This window comes from Palaemon carinicauda, chromosome 1, assembly GCF_036898095.1.
Source record: "Palaemon carinicauda isolate YSFRI2023 chromosome 1, ASM3689809v2, whole genome shotgun sequence".
Lineage (NCBI taxonomy): Eukaryota > Metazoa > Arthropoda > Malacostraca > Decapoda > Palaemonidae > Palaemon > Palaemon carinicauda.
The window spans coordinates 17,990,249-18,006,791 of record NC_090725.1 but is presented as its reverse complement, the minus strand read 5'-3'; the positions used below and the strand labels follow the sequence as shown (position 1 = coordinate 18,006,791).

General features: G+C 46.8%; 1 protein-coding gene across 2 annotated transcripts in view; it reads left to right on the top strand.

Moving 5' to 3' along the window:
* pn (exopolyphosphatase prune) overlaps positions 1-16,543 on the top strand; it is a 135,655-nt gene that overhangs the window by 9,076 nt on the left and 110,036 nt on the right. Inside the window, exon 2 of one of the 2 annotated variants that reach the window (XM_068380599.1) lies at positions 6,110-6,220. The exons of the other annotated variant lie outside the window; for it this stretch is intronic. Within the exon in view, the coding sequence (XP_068236700.1) occupies positions 6,110-6,220 (111 nt within the window). The remainder of the gene's footprint in view (positions 1-6,109; positions 6,221-16,543) is intronic. 2 annotated transcript variants of the gene reach the window in all.

Below are 16,543 nucleotides of genomic sequence, written 5' to 3'. Positions count from 1 at the left end.
CCTTACTGCCTTCTTCCAGAATGAGGGTTCAAATGGAAGGGGAGAATGTATTATTCAGGCTTCCACCCATCCACAACTATTTCCGGTCTCTGCCGGCCACAGGTATATGAATGGCAGTCCAAGAGAGGACTGAAGAACACTCTACAGCAAAGGGATCTTCTGCCGGCAGCCGGCCCAACTCTCCTGGAGCACTATGTCTGTAAGGGAGAACTGAGTGACTATGCCACTACAGACAGAAGCCCGAGCCAGCCCCACAACCTGCCGGCAATCGGCTCGATTGTAGGACAATGGCCAAGAGTTTGTGATGGTTAAGCCATCACTAAAGGACAGAGTGGGGAGCGGTGAGGGTCCTATGGGGTGTGGAAGGAGCCGGCAGGGTTGCCGGTCCTACCTCACCTAAAGAAACTCTGTTCTAGTATTGAAGCCATCCCAGGTGGCAGGAGAATTCTATTCTCCAGCCTAGGGCCGGCTAATACAGTAAAGGGGCCGGCAGCACCCTCGCCGCCACCTCTAACAATAGAGGAACAGAGTTCTAGTGCTGGTGTCGCCTAGGCGGCAGAAGAATGTCTATTCTTCAGCCTTGGGTCCGTCGGCACAGGACTAGTCAGCTAGACCACAGGGAGAAGGTATCAATATCATATAAAGCCTTCAGGTGTGGTCTAGAGAGGTCTAGCCTCCTATGCTGGCAGCTTAGGTCCAGCAGGGGAATGCTATTCATCCTGCCAGCCAGCTGCCGGCACCAGACTAAATACTCTGAGGTTCTGACTAAAACCCAAAACCTGCCTCTGCGGTTACAGGGAAAGGACAAAAAACCCTAGCCTAGTCCTGCCTGAATTACAACTCAAGGCACGACTGACTAGGGTTATAGCCTAGGCTAACTCAGAGGGAAGGAGGGACTGCCCTTAAATCTCCGTAGGAGACAAGCATCGCCTTATAATAATTCTAGGAGATATCTATCGCCGCCAGAATTAATGAAAACGATACATGAGGGCAATCGGGTATGTATGAAAGTATACTAAAACTACTAGGCTAGGAGCCTAGTGGCAGTGAGAATCAATTACCTAAATCACTGAAACTCTCTCGTATACTATCTTGGAAGAGGAAGATATTATGCAATCAATATATCTTATATGTATAAAATTCACCTAAAGCTTCATTAAATCTATAGCACTAGGAAAGTCTATTATATCATGCATGAAAGTACTATAAACTGAACGCCTAGGCTAGGAAGCCTAGTGTAAACAAGGTTCGGTTACCTAAATCGCCGAAACTAATATGAATACTATCGGCATAATATAAAGAATTCCTAGCAATGAAGGCTAAATAGCTAAAGTTATTAAAGCTATTAAAACCGGGTAGGTAATTTTGGCTAACTAAATGACTCATGCGTTATGAATGACAGCACCCATGACTCCTCCGACTTAGGCAACAGCTCTTGCATACGTTAATTTAACCTTAATTCATATTATAAAAAGGCAAGAGCTTACATTTATACAATGTAAAGATCAATACTCAACTTTCCAGAGGCAGAAGAGGCTAAATATTCCAAAATAGCGAGAGAGCACAGGAAAATCACCGAGCAATAGCGCTACGAGAAAAGGAATAAAGATGGCGGTGATGATGACGTCATCTAGATACTCAAAACAGTAATGGAGGAGCGGTACCTTATTAACGGCTCCCCTTCGTTTTCTTGCCACTTTTCCCCCTCGAAGCATAAACGCTATTCGGGGTGAAGATAGCTATGTGGCATGTCAAGAATACGTCCTCTGATATTATGCGATATCCCTAAAAGGAAAAGTTAGGGATATTCACACCAGGAGTTAGAATTCTGGAGACCATAAGGTAAAATTCTCTGGGAATATCAGTGTGGTCAAGTACTGTATACCCTAGAAAGCTACTTTAAAGGAACTTCCATCAGGACGACATGGCCTGAGCCCAAAAACACTCTTGATATGTACAGTTATTTTTACATCACAACGTGATTCTGCGTAAAAAGAACCGAAGTGGAGAGCACACATGAGGAGAGACAGTGCAAGACTGAAGCCGAGTGAGTGAGAGATGGGGTGTTGTGTTGTGTGGATAGGGAAATGGCGTGAAGTATACTGGTCGCATAAAAAGGTCCTCTCTCCACAAAAAGGACCATAACTCACAACTCCAAGTGGTGCCAATTGCTCGTCAGGCTGGGGAGTGTCCCTTGATGGCTGCTGGGCTCTCGCTGTCTGTTGCAGATGACCCTCTTCCTTTCCAAAACCCAGAATTGATGGATGATGGTTTTTCTGATTCCTTGGAGGTGGAAGGCAATACTCTACAGCCAGCTGCACCTATACTACTAGCATCGGAAAAAAAGAGATGCTGAGTCCACCTTCTTTAGGGTACTTTGCAATATCCACATTGTCAACAACCTAGATGACGGATGATTGCTGCTCCCTCCAATGCCAAGCATTGCCCGGAGATAACATGGTTCATGTTAGCCAAGGATGGGTCAGGTAAGTCCAGGAACAGGTTTTGGGAGAGAAGTATTCCATAAAGGCTAATAAGTCTTCTTGGTTGATTCCCGTTTCTCTGCCCAAGCAAAAGAAATATTATAGGATCGTAAGGACCCTTCCTTTTCCTCTTCTAGTAGACCCGAATGTTGCGGTTATTACTCCGGGTTGTTCGTCGGAGAGACTCTTCAATTCCAGTCTTCTCCTTGCAAGCAGAAGCAGTAGCAATGGAAGTAACGGCCATGAACACCCACCAGGCTGCATCCTGGATAGATCACTGGTCTGGCACTGTCAGTTATCTTGCTGTCACCTCGGACTTCACCAACCTGGAGAAGAAGCAGAAGCTGAAAGACATTGTGCTGACAAGCGCAAAGGCTGTTGAGTATGTGATGCACCAGGCAGCCAACCAGTGTGCTAATTAGGTGCTTAAGTGCCAGGAGGCCTTGACTTCCAGGATGCGTAAGTGCATCGGTAGGAGAGAGAAGCTTAGACCTCAGGAATGCCTCTCTTACAACACCTTCATTTTTCGTACAAAAGACATGGCATCCATCACGGAGGGATGGAGGAAAGGTGCCCAGGACTCCTTTATACAGAGGGTGGTGGTGTTTCATGCCCCACAACCATCAACATCAGGACAATTATGGCCAGAAAATCGGCCCATGCCACCTAAGAAAAGAGGAGGGGCTCAGTTCCAACCAATCCTCAGAAAACCTTCTTTGCCCCTTTCCCCTCAAGGACATAACTAAATGAAAGCCAAGGGAAGAGGTAGATGCATGTGCTGGGATGGGCATTTCCTCCACCTTGCCTCCAGTTGGGTGATGCCTACAAAAGAATTGGAGGAGGTGGTGGTGGTTCTACAGGCAGAGGACTGGATGATGAAGATCCTGCATTCAATACCTTCTTCTGTTCATCAGCTCTCCCCTTCCTCTGATTCTTCCTCTTAGTCCACGTCACCTTATCCCCGGGGAACAGCAGAACATCTTACCCTACAGGAAGAAGTTAATTACAGTACCTGCTATGGAAAGACGCCCTTTAGGAAGTCATCGACGGGTCTCTCGGTTTCTTCGGTCGACTTTTTCTTGTGAAAAAGATGTCTGGAGGCTGGAGACCAATCATCGATCTCTTTGCTTTGAAAGCTCTTATTCAGTAGACACCGATCAAGATGAAAACTCTGTCCACAGTCGTTTAGACGATAAGATCAGGGGACTTCCTGGTGAAGTTGGACCTCAAGAACACATGCTTCCAGAGTCTGGTGCATCCAGTATCTTGGAAGTACCAGAGGGTAGTAATTGATAAGAAGGTTTACCAGTTTAAGGTCCTTTACTTCTATTTATCAACAGCTCCACAGGTATTCACAAGGGTGTAAGGCCTTATACCTTCTTGGGCTCATGCCAATGGAATCAGATTGCTTCGCTACCTGGACGACTGGCCGACAATTGCAGATTCCAGAGAGAACCTTTTCATCCTTCGGGATAGGCTTCTCGACTTTTGTCAAGACCTGGGGGTCCTGATAAGTTGAAAGAAGTTAGTCATCATCCCCTCCCACAGACTCATCTACCCAGGGATGGAGATAGTCACCATTCAGGGATGAGTATTCCCATCGGAAGAAAGGATCTCACCGCTTTGTCAAACGGCTCACTTCTTTCTTTTTTGACCAAGTCTGCTATCCCACTCTTAGCAGAAGCTCCTATGTCTCTCTTCTCTTGAATGGTTGATTCCAGGAGGAAGACTATGGTTATGATTTCTTCAATGGCGACTGACATCGTCCTGGTTGCAACACCTCGACGATCCTCAGTCGTTGATGATCCTGGGAACAGAAGCCAAAGATGATCTGGCATGGTGATTGGAAAGCACGAACTTGGAGAAGGAGTCTTGTTATTAGTCTCTCCCCCAAAGTTTCATCTGTTCATAGATGCTTTGAAGGAGGGCTGAGGAGCCCATCCAGACCATCAGATGGTATCAGGAGTGTAGTCAGACCAGAACTGTCAAAACCACATCAACATTCTAGAGTTAAGGGCAGCGTGACTAGCCCTACAGCATTTTTTCTCCTTTCTCGAAGACCACTAGATGGTGTTGTTGAGCGACAACACCACTGTGGTGTCTTTCATTCGCGAACAGGAAGGAACAATGTCCTTTCAATTGTGTCACCTATGAGTCGGGACCCTTACGAGCCTTTGAAACGGGCACCAAATAGGGATCGGACCCTAAAGACAGTGTTCCTGCTTGCTTTGGCCTCGGCCAAACGAGCTAGCAAACTTTTAGTCTCTCTTTCAACATCATCTACTCAAGGGGCGGGAGGGAAGTGTATCTTAGCTTCATCTTTGAATTTTTCACCAAAACCCTGTCTTCTAGCAATCCAAAGTTTCTGACATTTCAGATTTCAAGTCACTGAGATTGCTAAACCACTTATAGCTCAGGAAGTGGTTTAACTACCTCGACTCCCTTACAGGACAAATAGCTTCAGATCAAGGGCAGAGGTTACAAATAAGTCTGGGTTGAAAGTGATGGATGACTGGCCTAACTCATTTTTATTTAAAACTTTTGCTCTCTTGGGGTACAGCCTCGTGAGCATCGCCAGCTGGGCTCAACCTGAAGTGGAGGTAAGATCACTAGGCTCTCAGCTACTTATGAGTATCATAAAAGGATCTTTTTTCCTCACTCCTTTCGATGGGAAGTGTGTTGTATCTAAGTAAACCCACTGATTCATAATATAGCCTTATCATCATGTTTGACAGGTTACACCACAGAGGTTGATGTCCAACTCAATACTTCGAAACACAGGCCGTGTTCCAGGCTTTTTCCAAGTTTCGGTTAAAAAGGTGTAAGGAGCTCTTGTTCTTCGGCCATATGGCAAGAATCTTTGACTCCCGGGTAAAGTTCCAGCAAGTTGGAAGAGGACTTCCTCCATCCTAAGGATGAATCTCTTATAGTAAAGAACGATGGGTTGTATTATTGTATCATGTAAGAACAAATGACAAATTCTAAGAATAATTTGTATTTTTCCAAACTATACAAACCTGAATCCTTTATGCAAACTTGCTTGCCATCATCACCCCCAGATAAGTCCCGACTATAGTCAAAGTACTGTATTTGGTATCATTGGGGGCCGACAAGTGAGACGGCTGGCCAGTAAACTACCGGCTGGTTTACTCCCCGATAAGGTTTTTAACAGCCGTGTTCCAGCTTTTGCTGTTTTCTATCTCCTATAGTTAAGGACTCAGTTTTGTATAATTAGGAAAAATAAAGACTTAATTTTTAAATACGTCATGTTTAAAGAGTATATATGACAAAGAAAATCTGTATTTTAATAAGGAATGTTTAACTCAAGATTACTAATTAAATTTAACAAAATCAATTCACATGTGTTATACAGAATATTTGTGAATATTTTATATACAACTTTATTGGCTTTTTGGATATTGTGAATGCAATATTGTTTGCTTAACAAGAGGTAATAAAAACATAAGCTCCCACAATAACCAAACACATTCCAGGGAGACCAGTTTTCCTGTTTCTGTCCCATGTCCATGATAGAACTTAGTCTCCGATACTGTATTGTAAAAATAGTTGAAGTATGGTTGACAATCCATATTTTCATATTTTTTACAAATTCTTTCTACTTCTAGGTATCATCCTGCCCCCAAAAATTACATATAATTTTGGGAAATGAAGCTTGTGATCTAGATTCTGCTGTGTCTTCATTGGTTTATGCATTTCTTCTTGCCTCGTTACAAAAGGTGAGACTTATCTAGGCCATATGATACTATATTTTTTTTTATAAGAACAATAGACTCAAATTTGAAATGTCATACAATGTGCAGATTTTTTATTTACCTATGCTATATAATACTGTTTAAAGTGGTCTGATATGAAAAAGAATGATGTCATCAATATGGAGAAGTACAGTAGTTTGTTCGTGCATGTATACAAACTTTTCATCCTGTAAGATAAAGATATGTCTTCAGTGCCGGTGGAATGGCCATTGAATTATTAAGGTAGTTGATTAATGATGGGTGGTGCAAGGAGGAAGCATTACTCGCCTGCCTGTTGCAGAATAACCACTGTCGTCTTTGGTTACCATGGGTACAAATGTGTCAGCATGCTGTTCTCTTGACTGTTGGATCTTTTCTTATATTCTTTTGTTATAAATTATAAATATTGATGTTTTGTGAACGCTCTTGCTTTTAAGCAGAAGTTCTATGAAAGTTAAGCATACCTGCAAGATTATTTATGCCTCGTTAAAAGATTTAACTGCCATGTCCTAGCTTCGCTGTATCATTCTCTTATAGTAAATGACTCTGGTTTGTTTAGTTGGGAAAATACAAATTACTGTACAGTAGTTGAAAATTTTTTCACACATTGCTTTCTTTTATTATATACCCTATGTTTTAATATCCTTATGAAATTTTATTATTTCTTTTATTGTTATGGTTTTAAAATGTGTCTATAATCTTTGTTATTGAACTTTCTATGATTTTTAGTTACCATGAAATTCAAATGCCAAAAACTACCATACCTTTTACATTCTATAGTTATGGATATTTAATAAATCCTTATAAATTTCCTTATTCATCATATTATTCAATACTTATAAACATATGTGCTATACAATGAATTAAGGTGAGGTGAACTTTCCCCACTGTCAATTTTAAATTTTTCAATATTAATCTTACCCGATAATCATGTAGCTGTCAACTCCGTTGCCCGACAGAAATCTACGGACGGGATACGCCAGCGATCGCTATACAAGAGGGGGGTGTACTCACCAGCGCCATCTGTGGTCAGGTACTGCAGTACTTCTTGTCAACACCACCTCAATTTTTCCTCTGTCGTGCCGCCGGCAAGACCTACATGGATACGCTGTTGATTTTGGAGTCTTTGTTCACGGTTTTGGTGAAGTATTGCTCTGAAATTTAGCCTTCGCTATACAGGAAGCTTTTCCCTTAGCTTAGATAGCTTTTGGATTTATATTGATTAATGGTATAACGATCTTTGCTTTAATTTTGGAAACCCCCCTTGACTGTTCTCTAATTCAAGATGTCCGACCACTCTCAAGCTCCTAGACAAAGGCGATGTAGTGTTAGGACTTGTAGTAGGCGTCTTCCGAAGGCCTCGGTTGATCCTCACACCGTTTGTTCCGATTGTAGGGGAAAATCCTGTCAGTTGGAAGATCGATGTGAGGAATGTGCCGGGCTTTCGGAATTCGATTTTAATGAATTCCTCAAGTATACGGCTAAGTTAGAGAGGGAGAGAGTTAGGAGGAGTTCTTCTCGCTCTTTGGTTTATTCCTCCCCCCATGATCCTCAACCTTTTCCTTCCCCTGTAGTGGTGACCCCCGAACCTATTATGAGTGCTCAGCCTGATATGTCGGATATGTTACGTGCCATTCAGGCTTTAGGTGATAAGGTGGAGTCTTTAGTGAGTGACCACAATCTTCTCTTGGCAGATGTCAAGGAACTTAAAGTGAAAAGTGCAGTGGGAAGTGGTAGTGCCAGTGCTGTGCCTAGTGTCAGTGTCAGTGTTGCGCATGAGGATACTTCTGTGAGTGCCAGTCGTCCTCCCAGTCCGGGACCTCTTGCAAGCTCCCAAGCCCAGGGGAGAAGCAATGTCGAAGGGCAAAAGGGTTCGGCAGGCCTTGATCGGCGCACAGTTGTATCCTCAGTGGTTGCGGGCGTATCTTATAGAGATCGTCACTTCCACTCCCAGACGATTGAGCCCTTAAATTCCTCGTCTGCGGAAGATGTTTCCGGGAGGAAACGCTGGACCCAGGTCTCAAGGCCTCTTAAGCATAAGGTCCAGACCGAGCGAGTCCAACAGCCCAGGTGTAGCCACTGGGCCAGTTCGGACTCGCCGCAGTCATCTGATGGCTGCACGCCTCCTAAGAGAGGTAAAGCGATGCCTCAACAGGCCTCTGCTCCAACTTCTGTTGATCCCAAGTTGGCTATGCTGCAGACAATGCAGTCGCAGCTTGCGGTGTTGATGCAGGAGTTTCAGGCAGAGAAGGTTAGCACACCTCCTCCTGCGAGCGCTCCTCCACCTCTGCGCAGTCCACCCTGCCAGACGTATGATGTTGAGGCTCCTCCTGCCTCCATGCGTGAGCTGCCGCATTGGGAGTTGCCAGATACCAGCGCTATGCAGCAACCTCCACTTTCCTTGAGGCAGGAGCCTCTTGCTATGCGGCAACCTCCTCAACCCTTGAGGCAGGAGCCTCATGCTTTGCAGCAACCTCCTCTACCCTTGAGGCAGGAGCCTCATGCGTTGCGGCAACCTCCTCCATCCTCGAGGCAGCAACCTCATGCGTTGCGGCAACCTCTACTATCCTTGAGGCAGCAGCCTCAACTCTTGCGGCAACCACCTCAACTCTTGAGGCAAGAACCTCAACTCTTGAGGCGAGAACCTCAACTCTTGAGGCAAGAACCTCAACTCTTGAGGCAAGAACCTCAACTCTTGAGGCAAGAACCTCAACTCTTGAGGCAAGAACCTCAACTCTTGAGGCAAGAGCCTCTCTCTGCGCAGCCACCTCCTCAACCCTTGAGGCAGGCGCAACTCTTGAGGCAGGAACCTCATGCTATGAGGCAGCCGCCTCAACGCATGCAGCAACCGCATTCTTCGCAGCATGAGCCTCTTCCCATTCAACATGAACCGCATACTATGCAGCATGAGCCTCATGCCTTACAGCATTCGCTTCTCACCACGCTTGCTCCTCAGACCTCCGCAGAACCTCCTTCATCCCAGCCTCATGACTTTGTCATTGCCAGCCCTCATCCTCTTCAGCAGAGACTTGATGATGAATCCGCAAGTGCGCATGCACCCGTTCTTCAGGATTCAGCCATTCAGCATACCGCTTTATCGTTACCTCTCGCTTCTCAACCCTCAGGTGATGAGGTTTCTGAGGATGAAGCTGCTCACCTGGATGATCCTTCTTCTGATGTGGAGGAACCCAAGTCGTTGCCACCTTCCATAGACTTTCGTAAGGTCCTGACTCTGTTCAGAGAGTTATACCCTGAACACTTTGTTTCTGCAACCCCTCGTTCTCCTCCATCCGAGTTTTCTCTAGGCATGCAGCCTATTAAGTCTGCCTACACTAAGCTTGTCTTCGCTAGATCATCAAAGAGAGCTTTGAGGATTTTAGGGGATTGGTTGCAGTCCAAGCAGCAACTGGGAAGGACGTCTTTTATGTTTCCTCCTCCTAAGCTGACTTCTAAGTCGGGCGTCTGGTATGCCACGGGAGAGGAACCAGGCTTGGGGGTCCCTGCCTCTGCCCAGGCTGACTTCTCAAGTTTGGTTGACTCTCCCCGTAGGTCGGCTATGAGACGCTCTAAGGTCTGCTGGACCTTTTCTGATCTGGACCACTTCTTGAAGGGAGTCTTTCGCGCCTTTGAAATTTTTAATTTCCTCGACTGGTGCCTGGGGGCCTTGAGCAAGAAGACTGCCCCTTCTGACAAAGACTCGGCCATGCTGATCATGTCCTGTATGGACAAAGCAATTCGCGATGGTTCTGGCGAACTTGCTTCTATTTTTGTCTCAGGAGTCCTCAAGAAAAGGGAACATCTTTGCTCCTACCTTTCTACTGGTATCACCTCTTGCCAGAGGTCACAGTTACTGTTTGCTCCTCTCTCCAAGTTCCTGTTTCCGGAGGAGCTAATCAAAGAGATGGCTGCGGCTCTTATCCAGAAGGATACGCATGACCTCATGGCCTATTCAGCACGTAAGGCTAAAATTGTACCTTCAGTACCGAGAACTTACCGCACCCCGGTGGCTGATACACCTGCTACCAGATTTATTCCGCCCTTTCGTGGCAGAGCCCCCAGCCGAGGAAGTTCCCGCCCAGACGGTCACAGGGGCAAGTCCAAGAAAGGTGCCAAGTCCACGAAAAGCAAGCATTGACTTTCCTCCTCTCCAGACAGCTGTAGGAGCCAGACTCAAGACCTTCTGGCAAGCCTGGGAAAGAAGAGGTGCAGACGCTCAGTCTGTCAAGTGGCTAAGGGAGGGTTACAGAATTCCGTTCTGCCGCAATCCCCCTCTGACCACTTCTCCCATCAACCTCTCTCCCAACTACAAGGAAAAGGACAAGAGGCTAGCGTTACATCAAGAGGTGTCGCTCCTGTTACAGAAGGAGGCAGTGGTGATAGTCCGGGATCATCAATCCCCGGGCTTTTACAACCGTCTCTTCCTGGTGGCCAAGAAGACAGGAGGTTGGAGACCGGTGCTGGACGTCAGTGCGCTCAATGCTTATGTCACCAAGCAGACGTTCACAATGGAGACGACGAAGTCGGTCCTAGCAGCGGTCAGGCAGGAGGACTGGATGGTCTCGTTGGATCTGAAAGACGCCTACTTTCACGTTCCCATCCATCCAGACTCCCAACCTTTTCTGAGATTCGTCTTTGGAAAGGTTGTGTACCAATTCCAAGCCCTGTGTTTTGGCCTAAGCACGGCACCTCTGGTGTTTACGCGACTGATGAGGAATATTGCAAAATTCCTTCACTTGGCGGACATCAGAGCCTCCCTTTATTTAGACGACTGGCTTTTAAGAGCCCCCACAAGTCGTCGCTGTCTGGAGAGTCTCAGATGGACTTTGGATTTGACCAAGGAACTGGGTCTATTGGTCAATTTAGAGAAGTCCCAGCTTGTTCCTTCCCAAACCATCGTTTACCTGGGAATGGAGATTCAGAGTCAAGCTTTTCGGGCTTTTCCGTCGGCCCCAAGAATCAACCAAGCCCTAGAGTGCATCCTGAGCATGCTGAAGAAGAACAGATGCTCGGTGAGACAGTGGATGAGTCTAACAGGGACTCTGTCATCGTTAGCCCTGTTCATCGAGTTAGGGAGACTCCACCTCCGCCCCCTTCAGTACCATCTAGCAGCTCACTGGGACAAGGATATGACGCTCGAGGCGGTCTCTATTCCTGTTTCCATAGAGATGAGGGCTACTCTAATGTGGTGGAAGAGCAACATCCTTCTCAAGGAGGGTCTCTCTTTAGCTGTTCAGACCCCCGATCTTCATCTCTACTCGGACGCATCAGACTCGGGCTGGGGCGCGACCTTGGACGGACAGGAATGCTCGGGGACATGGAACCAGGAACAGGAAACGCTTCACATCAATTGCAAGGAGTTGTTGGCAGTCCATCTGGCCTTAATGAACTTCAAGTCCCTCCTGCTAAACAAGGTGGTGGAGGTGAACTCCGACAACACCACAGCCTTGGCGTACATCTCCAAGCAGGGACGGACTCATTCGAGGAAGCTGTTCGAGATAGCAAGGGACCTCCTCATTTGGTCAAGAAGTCGAAAGCTCACGCTGGTAACGAGGTTCATTCAGGGCAATATGAATGTCTCGGCAGATCGCCTCTGCAGGAAGGGTCAAGTCATCCCCACAGAATGGACCCTTCACAGGAACGTGTGCAGCAGACTTTGGGCCTTGTGGGGTCAGCCAACGATAGATCTGTTCGCTACCTCGATGACCAAGAGGCTCCCATTGTACTGTTCCCCGATCCCAGACCCGGCAGCAGTTCACGTGGATGCTTTTCTGCTGGATTGGTCCCACCTCGATCTGTATGCATTCCCGCTGTTCAAGATCATCAACAGGGTTCTTCAGAAGTTTGTCTCTCACGAAGGGACACGGCTGACGTTGGTTGCTCCCCTTTGGCCTGCAAGAGAATGGTTCACAGAGGTACTGCAATGGCTGGTCGACGTTCCCAGGACTCTCCCTCTAAGAGTGGATCTTCTACGTCAACCTCACGTAAAGAAGGTATACCCAAGCCTCCACGCTCTTCGTCTGACTGCCTTCAGACTATCGAAAGACTCTCTAGAGCTAGAGGCTTTTCGAAGGAGGCAGCCAGAGCGATTGCCAGAGCAAGGAGGATATCCACTCGCAGAGTCTATCAATCCAAGTGGGAAGTCTTCCGAAGCTGGTGCAGAGCCAATGCAGTTTCCTCTACCAGTACCACTGTAACCCAAGTTGCTGACTTCCTGTTACATCTTAGGAATGTTAGATCTCTTTCGGCTCCTACGATCAAGGGGTACAGAAGTATGTTGGCAGCAGTTTTCCGCCACAGAGGCTTGGATCTTTCCTCCAACAAAGATCTGCAGGACATCCTTAGGTCTTTTGAGACCTCTAAAGAACGTCGCTTGTCCACTCCAGGCTGGAATCTAGACGTAGTCCTAAGGTTCCTTATGTCACCTAGATTTGAACCTCTCCAGTCAGCCTCTTTCAAAGACCTTACTCTCAAAACTCTTTTCCTCGTCTGCCTTGCAACAGCCAAAAGAGTTAGTGAGATTCACGCCTTCAGCAGGAACATAGGATTCACATCTGAAACAGCTACATGTTCCTTACAGCTCGGTTTTTTGGCAAAAAATGAACTTCCTTCACGTCCTTGGCCTAGATCGTTCGAAATTCCTAGCCTTTCCAACATGGTGGGTAACGAACTGGAAAGAGTTCTTTGCCCTGTCAGAGCTCTAAAGTACTATCTTAAGAGGTCAAAACCTTTACGAGGGCAATCAGAGGCCTTATGGTGTGCCATTAAGAAACCTTCGATGCCTATGTCTAAGAACGCAGTTTCTTATTACATAAGGCTTCTGATTAGAGAAGCTCATTCTCACATGAAGGATGAAGACCTTGCTTTGCTGAAGGTAAGGACACACGAAGTGAGAGCTGTGGCTACTTCAGTGGCCTTCAAACAGAACCGTTCTCTGCAGAGTATTATGGATGCAACCTATTGGAGGAGCAAGTCAGTGTTTGCATCATTCTATCTCAAAGATGTCCAGTCTCTTTACGAGAACTGCTACACCCTGGGACCATTCGTAGCAGCGAGTGCAGTAGTAGGTGAGGGCTCAACCACTACATTCCCTTAATCCCATAACCTTTTTAACCTTTCTCTTGAATGCTTTTATTGTTGTTTTGGGTTGTTACGGTGGGCTAAGAAGCCTTCCGCATCCTTGTTGATTTGGCGGGTGGTCAATTCTTTCTTGAGAAGCGCCTAGGTTAGAGGTTGTGTTGAGGTCCTTTAGTATGGGTTGCAGCCCTTTATACTTCAGCACCTAAGAGTTGTTCAGCCTCCTAAGAGGACCGCTGCGCTCAGTAAGGAAGACGTACTTATTAAAGGCAGAGTAATGGTTCAAGTCGACTTCCTTACCAGGTACTTATAATTTCATTTGTTATTTTGAATAACTGATAAAAATGAAATACGGGATACTTAGCTTCTTGATTAACATGTACACTGGTTTTCACCCACCCCCCTGGGTGTGAATCAGCTACATGATTATCGGGTAAGATTAATATTGAAAAATGTTATTTTCATTAGTAAAATAAATTTTTGAATATACTTACCCGATAATCATGATTTAATTGACCCACCCTTCCTCCCCATAGAGAACCAGTGGACCGAGGGAAAAATTGAGGTGGTGTTGACAAGAAGTACTGCAGTACCTGACCACAGATGGCGCTGGTGAGTACACCCCCCTCTTGTATAGCGATCGCTGGCGTATCCCGCCCGTAGATTTCTGTCGGGCAACGGAGTTGACAGCTACATGATTATCGGGTAAGTATATTCAAAAATTTATTTTACTAATGAAAATAACATATTTAACTTAGCCGGTGAATATATAATAGCTGCAACTCTGCGGCTCGACAGACAACATACTTAAAAAACACGCGAGCGATCGCTATGCAGGTTGCGGGTGTGCCCACCAGCGCCAACTGTCGGCCAGATACCACTCTCGCATGTAAACACAACCTTCAATTCTTCTCTGTCGACGTTGGCGACAAGACGTACTTTTACTCGCTGTAGAACCTGGAGTTTTCCCATCATATTTGGTGAAGTACTTTAATTTGGTTTGAGCTATCGCAGTACAGGTGTTTTCCTTCAACATAAACCCTTGAACTCTTTTTTGAATCGGATTATTTGTTGATGACTTGGATTGTTTTTGGAATTTTCTTTGACTAATTCAAAATGGCTGACCCTTCTCAAGTACCTAAGTTTCGAAAGTGTAATGCTAGGGACTGTAATAGGCGTCTTCCAAAGGCTTCTCTCGACCCTCATACCGTTTGTTCCAATTGTCGGGGTAAAACCTGCCAATTGGGAGATCGGTGTGAGGAATGCGTGGGCCTTTCGGAATTCGATTGGATCGAATTTGATAAATATACACGCAGGTTAGAGAGAGATAGGGTAAGGAGAAGTTCATCTAGGTCCGTAGATTTTTCCTCTCCACATGCCCCTGAACCTAATCCTTCCCCTGTAGTGGTTGTTCCTAACCCCCCTTCTAGCACTCAGGAGCCGTCTATGCAAGACATGATGCGTGCTATTCATGCCTTGGGGGAGAGAGTTGAGGCTTTAGCAAGTGACCGTAACCAACTCATGGCTGACGTCAAGGAACTCAAGTGCCAAAGTGCCACGGCGGAAAGTGGGAAAGTGCTTAGTGTTACGCAAAGTGTTGTGAACAGTGTTGCGACCGAGGGTTCGTCTGTTCGTGCCTGTCATTCACCTAGTCCGGGACCTCTTGCAAGCTCCCAAGCCCAGGGGAGAAGCAATGTCGTACGACTTATGGGTTCGAGAGGCCTTGATCAGCAAACAGACGTTCCCTCTTTGGTATCAGGCGTATCTCGTCAAGATCGCCCCTACCATAAGACGAGAGAGCCCATTTTTACCCCGTCGTCCGAAGGCGTTTCACGTAAGAAACCATGGAGCAAGGTCTCTAGACCTTTGAAACGCAAGTCGGTCCCTTCAGGACAAGTCCAACGTCCCGGATGTAGTCACTGGGACAGTTCGGACCCGTTGCCGTCATCGGATGACTGCTCGCCGCCTAAGCAAGGCAAAGTTGTGCCGTCTCAGTCGCTTACCCCGTCTGTTACCGCACCCGTTTCCGTAGACCCTAAATGGGCTTTAATGCAGGACATGCAGTCTAAGCTTGCGTCCCTTATGGAAGACTACAATGCAGAGAAGGTTTCCGTCGAACCTAGCCGTTTTTCTCATGGAGATACTGGCCGTCAGCCATCCAAGCGTTCTGTTGTGCGTCCTGTTGACGTTGATGTAGCATTCTCACGTCAACCAGTTGGGGTTGTACCTCCTCCGATGCGGTCCCGTGTGGATTTCCAGCCGCACGTTGACGTTAGGCAACTCACTGATGCGACTGGTGACGTTCAAGACGTTCACCAACCATCAGAGTTGACTTGTTTTGACGCGGTGCGTCAACCTCCGCAACCCAGTGTGGTGTTGACTGCACAACCCAGACGGTCTAAGCAGTCTCGGGTGGACGCTGTGCGTCCTCGCGCACCTGTTGTTGTTGACAGTTCCCAGACTGTTCAGCAGTTTCAGGACGCTGCGTCCTGCTCCGTCACGTATGCACCAGTGCGGTCAAACGTTGCCTACCCCTTTGCCGTTTTCTCATCAGTTATCAGATGAGGAACTTTCAGATGAGGACGTTGCTGAACCCCAGCCTGAGGATCAGCCTTCAGATTTAGATGAGCCTAGAGCAGTTCCACCATCTATGGACTTTAAAAAAGTCATGCTTGTTTTTAAAGAGTTGTTCCCTGAACACTTTATCTCTGTGGCTCCTCGTTCGCCGCCGTCTGAGTTCGTTTTAGGCGTTCCTGCTGCCATGCCAGCCTTTACGAAACTCGTTCTCTCTCGCTCATCCAAGAGAGCTTTACGGCTGTTAGGCGATTGGTTAGAAACCAAGAGGAGTTTAGGGAAGACGGCCTTTGCCTTCCCCCCATCTAAACTCTCGTCTAGATCGAGCGTCTGGTATGCCACGGGAGAAGTTCTCGGCTTGGGAGTTCCTGCCTCTGCCCAGGGCGACTTCTCAAGTCTTGTAGACTCTCCCCGCCGCCTTGCCATGAGACGCGCTAAGATTAGTTGGTCATCCTCTGACCTGGACCACCTACTTAAAGGCATCTTTAGGGCGTTTGAAGTTTTTAACTTCCTGGACTGGTGTTTGGGAGCCCTGAGTAGGAAAATCTCATCTTCCGATAGGGATGTTTCCTTACTCATTATGTCCTGCATGGACAAGGCCGTCCGCGATGGATCCAACGAGCTTGCCGCCTCATTCACGTCAGGAGTCCTAAAGAAACG